General features: G+C 31.6%; 1 protein-coding gene across 1 annotated transcript in view; it reads right to left on the bottom strand.

Annotated features, from left to right (window-relative positions):
• ctrip (E3 ubiquitin-protein ligase ctrip) overlaps nucleotides 1–7,242 on the bottom strand; it is a gene marked incomplete in the record, with an annotated part of 83,261 nt that overhangs the window by 48,925 nt on the left and 27,094 nt on the right. The window contains 1 exon segment of the mRNA XM_067050484.1: nucleotides 4,220–4,390. Coding sequence (XP_066906585.1) covers nucleotides 4,220–4,390 — 171 coding nt within the window.

Here is a 7,242-nt window from a genome sequence, read left to right as displayed (position 1 = left end):
ATGTCTGTTAGAAATCAATTCAAAGCTTGTTAAATATCATTCTCCAGTCTACAAATGGACAGGTACTATTGGCATTGCAATCAACCAAGATCAGTATCATGAAGACATTACTAGCAAGCAAGGCATCCACAGGTGTTTTTTGTGCTTCAGAAAGACTCTAAGATTGCTAGAAGAAACCTCTTATAGTCATTAAAAAAAGTAAATGACATTGCTAGAAAGAACTTTGTGAGAAAGTTGATAAAGGCCTAATAAAATAGCTCTTAAGACAATGAGTAAAGACCCAATGCACCTCCACACACGACTTAATGTAGACAATATTGTCACCACACTATTCCTGGAATAGGCAAATACTATTGTATGTATAGACAACTTTGCCTCAGACCTAAAACATGGCAGAGCGACTGGTTTGGACAGTATAAAGAATGTGGCTTTTAAGGTGACTTTCAAAAAAGTCCGGATATTTTCAACAATCTCTTTGATTCCAGCATACATGATGAATACATCCCCGAAGCCTTGGAAGAGATAGTGCCTTGTACTTATTCCAAAGAGTAAAAGAAGAAAGAAAGATCCGTCAACCTATTGTTCAATTTGTTCGCTGGATACAATAGGTAAGACATTTGAGAAAATTCTTTTCCTTAGGCCACAAGAGTTAACTGAGGGTGTAAATGGCCACTCAAGGACTCGATAAAGATTTTGAAAAGATAGATCCATAGTAAATGCTATTAGATTAGCAATCGAAACTCCTAGTACAGCAATTGCAGGAAAAAGGTGGAGGAGAGGTGCTAAGTGGTATGCACATCACCCCAGATGTCAAAAATGCTTTTAACACAGCAAGATGGATCTGCATATTGGATGCTCTAAGAACTAAGGCTATACGCTGGTATAGCTTATGACTATCTTATGACAATTATCATGTGCTACTTTTAGGATAGAGTTCAGTTTCATCCTTCAGACATAGGCCCAAGGAGCTATAAAGTCACTGGTGGTATCCCACAGGGCTCCCTGTTAGGGCCACTTCTGTTGAGCGTCATGTACAACAGAATTTTCAAGTTGACAATGGCAGAGGAACAATAGTGGGCTTTATGTTGGTGGTTGTGGCGAAATACTTAGAAGTAACCCTCCAACCAGCCAACCAGGTTATTGTTGCAATCTGAGGTTGGCTCTAATCGGGCTGGCCTTTAACTTGCAGATCACAAATCACAAATCAAAGGCACTCTTGTTACCAGCAGGAAGCAAACCGAGACCTTCAATATCATAGTAGGTAGGTATAAGATTCGTTCTCAGGCCACCTGTAACTCAGTGGTTAAGATAGTCTTACTAATTTAATGTCTATTGGCGGTGCAGGTTCGAACCTGCCCTGGGGTATTGACTTTTTTCATTGAGTGGCGGTCCCACAAATTGAAAAATTTTGACCCCCAACCATGGTTAGGCAGTATAGGACTCCTACAGGAGTCTTGGCCGAAAAAAACAAAAAAAAAAGATTCGTTCTTAGTCCTGTTTAAAATACCTAGGAGTAATGATTAATGCACATTTCAGATTTAATGTTCACACGGAGTATATCAGCACTAAATCTGCTTAGGTAGCATCCTTATTGTCATGCCATATGCCGAACATTCGGCAGCAACAGTCGCATAAGACTTCTTGCTACGGTTGTTTTCTCAATTCTGTCTTTAATTTGGAAAGATGTGATGGTTATAACATTATACAGGTGACAGATAGTATCTGTTTATCGATTATGGACAGTTAGTGCGTTTCGAACTGTTTCCAAAAAGGCGGCATACATGATAGCCAGAATGTCTCCTGTTGAACTTTTTGTTGAAGAAAGAAGTAGGTATCATGGATGATGTTCACATGTTTTCAGAAAAGAAGAGAGGCGAATAACTATTACTAAGTGGCAACAGTGTTGGGTGGTTGCATATTCTGATAGGTGGACTTACAGGTTGATGCATGATGTTAGTTTGAGGTATGGTTGCTGACAGGGAAAAGTGGATTTTTATATAATCCAACTGTTGACGGGACATGGATGCTTTATAGCCTACCAGAACAGATTTAAATTGGACAACACTGCAGAATACCCTGCATGCCTAGCGATCGAAGAGACTAGTATAAAAAGGGTCTAGTATAGATTTTTTCAGACTCTGTTGACTACTTTCGCTTATGCAGGTGAAAAACTCTTTTTATGTATGATAAACCCGTATTTGAACAATGGAGTCTTCTATAAATTTTATTTTTAAAAGATAAATCATAATCTTGAAATGAAATATAATCACTACCAAATATAAATATATAAGAAAAGGATAATTTCCAGTAGTAGCAATTTGCAAAAAACAAAATAAGGGGATAAAAAAAAGAAAAGAAAAAAATATATAAATAGCGAGGAAGCTATACTCACCTAACTGACCCATTACTTAGCAGAATTATTGATCTTTTAATATCTATTAATCCTTGAAAATGAAAATAGGTGATCCACTCATGAACAGATTTTAAGAACTTAAGTACTTTCTTTAAACTAAGTTGAAGATCTGACTCAGGAAAAAGTAAAACTGCCCTCATAAATGAGTGATGTTAGTGAGTCACAAAAAGGCTTCGCCTCATCAATTATTTTATCTAAATGGTGAGTCACGGAAAAGAAATACTTAATTCTACTTACAAGGGACATGAATATGCTAATTTCGATAACAAATTTGGTGATACAAAAATATTTGACAAGTCTCTTAGGGTTCTTCCTAATATATTTAGGAGCCAAAAAAAATATGTTGTATAAAATTTGAGATATTTTTATATCCCTATATTTCTATTGTTTATTTATTTATGTTTGTATTTTAAATAAGAACAAATATTGCTGGTTGAATTAAATGAATTTATATGTATAAAAAATTAGCAAAAGAACAAATCAAACTTCAAGTAAATTCAAATATATATATTTTAATGGAAAAGTAACTCAGCTTTATTTTTAGTGTCCTTGAAAACCCTTAAATGCCAATTAAAAAAAAATTACAAATTTTGGGCTTCATTTTTGAGAGGATTTTTTTCTCCCGATGTTGGGGTTCAGGTAAACATTCATAACCCCTCAGGATTTTATTGAAATCCAACGTTACCAGAACCCATTCAAAAGCTGAATCTGTGTTTTTCCCATCCATATCACTACCATTTGGATTTTATATCTTTAAAGAAGGAAGAAAAGGTAATTTCAAACAAAAAAAACTATCTGGCACGTTTTACTTTTTTACCTATAGTTCTATTGTTTGTTTACAAAGATCTGATTTTGGAGCATTTCCTGTAATTTAAAGAGACCTAAACCATTCTTAAGTTTTTTATTGATTAATGGATTCGAGTTTAAGTTATTGCAATTTAAAAGAAAAAATGTAATGCTCTAATATGGGTACTGTATTGAAACGATTAGTTAAAACTTACCTAGCTAAGAGGAGTAAAATGTTTTTAAACAGAGAAATAAAGCTTTGTTTGTTTTTCAAGTAGTACTAATACAGATGAGAAGAGGAGGTTCAAATTACGAATGGTTGCAGGAACATTGGACTAAAATTAAATCCTGAGAAGTTATAAATACTTAAGTGAACAACTGACATCAGGATAAGAAAAATCCTCTCAAAAATCAAGTCCAAAATATTTATATAATCTATTTCTTAGAAGATTTGTATTAAAAGACACCAAAAACAGAATCCTTCACAACAAAAAAATTGTCTAAACCCAACTTTTTTTTTTTTTTTTTTTTTTTTTTTTTTTTTTTTAGCATTCTGCACCTGCACCAAACAAAATTTTTTAACTTAATATAATTTTTTTGAATAATTAAATAATTATGAATTTCCCAGAACAAAACTTGACTAAAAAAAATAAACATCTTAATTGGATCAATATTAATAATCCAAGATACTGCTAATAATCTGTATCATCATCTGTGGTGCTACAACTCTTGCAGTGTCAAGGCCTCCTGCAACTTCGTCCGTCAGTCCTCATTTAATAATCTGTATACTTGAATCAGTACACAAAGCGGTAAGAAAAATTGAGTGAGCGAATGTACAAAATATTTTTCTAAACTTTGAATCATAAAAAAGAATAATTTAACTCTACTGCATCATTAAAAATTTAACAAAAACCCATATATAGATTATAAACATTAAATAAGCACAAAATATTGAAAAAACAATTTTTCATGAATACTTAAAAAAGAAAAGTTTAGAAGATAAGTTAGATTAATAGTTACTGGTATTAGTGCCAATTGTGCGGTGAAGCAGGTGGTGCATGCGAGGAGCAAGAGCCCCGAAAAGGTGGGGTGGCAGCCCCCTAGCTTCAAGTAATGCCTGAAGGCGACCTACTTCAGAATCATCACTTTCTGAATCCACTCCTCCACCTCCAACATTACCATTACCTGTACCTAAAAATTAACACCATTATCAATAATAAATATTTTAAGTAAGATTACCATAAATAATAAATTGATGTAAAATTTACAAGGAAAAAAAAAAAAAAAAACCAATATATATACAACTCATTGACATCACTACCAGTATACAGAATATGGAGATAAAATGGAGATCAATTTCCTCAATTTCATTACTGAACAGAGCAGCTTTTTCCTTAAGTTAGGGAGGTATGCAAAGCAATTGCGCTCGAGGGGGCAATTTTGGGTTTCAGATTCTCAGTGAACAGAGCCACATGGGAAACATAATCAATTATGATCCTAAACTAAAGAAATCTCGACAATTTTCAGAGTAAGAACAATTTTAAGTTGGACAGGCTTCGCTAGTAGTGGCCTGGCTGCATTACATTACTACACATTCAGTCAATATCTATCTATTTCTAAACCACACATAATAAAAGCTGTCACAAGAGCAATGAGCAATATCTACAGTCTTGGCAAGAAGTATTAAATATCTACAATTTTTATTAAAACAAACAAAGGAGAAAACAATTTTTTTTTAATTTTATTTATATTAATTATAAAATTTCTTATCAAGCCCCTTAGTCCAGGAGAAAAAAAGAAAAAAAAATATCCTGTGGGAAATTTGATAAAATAATTCTCATGGTGACATCCTCATGGGTGTAGCATACGTTTGTGGTGTCCATCTGATTCAAATGTCAAAAAGAAAAAAAAAAATTCTTGTTAGACCATTTTATAATGAAATTAGATATTTGTTTGTGGTTTTATACATTATTGCTAGATCTAGAAATATTAATTTTAATTTTTTACCTTTTCCTTAACTCCAATGCTTGTTAAGAAAGACATATATCCTCAAGAAGGAATCTAATCTCAAAATTATTGTTTTGGAGATGAGTAGCAACCTGTATGTACTACAATTAAAGAATATATCTAACCTTAAGATTGGTTAATTTTTCAAGGACCAATTCTTTAAAAATTGAAAATTTCAATAAATCTAAAACAGAAAAGGTTCTAAAAACACGACTTGTAGATAAATTAACATACAATAGATGGTTTTTATTGGGAAAAATTTCAAACTTTAAAATGTCCAAACAAAGATACAAGAAGTCAATTTTGGATTTTTTTGAAGTATTTTACTTTTGAAAAATCATTGCTTTAAAAAGAAGTCTGAAGTATTTTACTTTTGAAAAATCATTGCTTTAAAAAGAAGTCAATCTAAAACTTGATATATATTTTTTTTTATCATAAAAGCAGTAATCATTATAAACCTGAGATTAGATTCTTTCTTGAGGTAATATACCTTCAAAAATTGAAGTTTGTCAATGCTACGACGATTTGGTGTGAATGTTTACTATTTTGGAAGGTAATTTCATTAAACATGGACTGAACATAATATTTAGGCCACTTTTCTGAATACAATTATTTTTATTTCGACCTAGGTTACACCGGTTCAGAGTAATTTATGTTAATGTAAACCCGTAAAAATATGGCTGCCATTGGTATTATGAAAAAAGTAAAATTATTTCTAAGCTCTGGAATAAGTTAGGAATCGACTAAAAAACGTCATTAAATTATAATATGGTAAAGCAACTAATTACTTTTTATCTGGATCACTTGAACCCAGGGCCAACCCCCCTGTAAAGATGTCAGCATGAACATTAATTAACAACAATATGAAGAAGATAGACAGGGTCGCGGTCAAAAAAGAAAAAATAGTTAAAAACTATTTAACAACTAAGTTGTTTCTTATATCTTTTTAGCCCCAATGAAGCCCTGCAAAGTGAGACGAAACGTCAGATATTAAACAGTAAAAATTATTCGTTATTTTTTTACCACAACCTTGACCATCTTCTTCATAAAGTTATAAGGTCAGCTATATATATATATAGTCATATATATAGTCAGGGAGCATTGCATCTCTTGTTGGAAACTTATATATATATAAGTATATATATATTTCATTAATCTTTTTATATATACAATTTAGAAGTTTTAAACAATCATGTCAAATTATTCAATAATCAAAAATTAAAAATCAGATGTCTTTCTTTAAAGGATTATATTTATTAACTGTTTTTTTTTTTTTTAATTTAACACATAAGTGTTCCATAGGATTGAGGTTGGGGATTGATGAGAATAGTTATGCAATCGATTTGTTACTTTCAAACTACCATTATTTAAACTCAGGTAACTTTTTGTATTAAAAATTCAGATTAAGGAGTTATTCATCATCTTAGTTTACAAACAGGTAAGTGAACCATATTATGCAAAAGGCAAGGAAGGTTGAATAAATATAAATAAATAAGTAAAAAATAAAACTTTTGAATAAAAAAGTAAACTTTATTTTGGACTTAAATGTAAAATTAATAAATGGAACTTTTAAAAATCAAACTAAAGGAGAAAAAAAAAAAACCTAGTGAAATACAATGATTATTTTGCTGAGCTAGAGTGATGTAATAATGTTGGAGAGGGGTGTCGTTGAGTCTTTTGTTTTACAATTAAGTTGGGAGTTAGCAGTCTTATAGTTAGGAATTAGTAGGGAACTTCCCAGCCCTTTGACAAGAACGTGCATGTACTCTACAAGATTATGGCCAATGAATGTTTATTTTGATTGTAAGAAATGTAATAATAAAAGTGATGATAAGAAGAAAATTCATGGCAGTATCTGTATGTCATTGAAAAGAAAACATGCAGCATCGTGAGTAGAATTAGGAGCAGTTCAAATTATTGGAGTTTGAATTTTTGAAATGATCGGAATTTTATAATTGTTTTTATGCTTTACGCGTATATAATATACGCTTTTTTACTTGGTGTATACACAAATTATTTAAAATGTATTAATTTTT

This window comes from Halyomorpha halys, unplaced genomic scaffold (assembly GCF_000696795.3).
Source record: "Halyomorpha halys isolate HHAL.00 unplaced genomic scaffold, Hhal_1.1 Scaffold541.1, whole genome shotgun sequence".
Classification (NCBI taxonomy): Eukaryota; Metazoa; Arthropoda; class Insecta; order Hemiptera; family Pentatomidae; genus Halyomorpha; species Halyomorpha halys.
The sequence above is the reverse complement of the archived record's forward strand: the minus strand, read 5'-3'. Positions and strand labels throughout refer to the sequence as shown.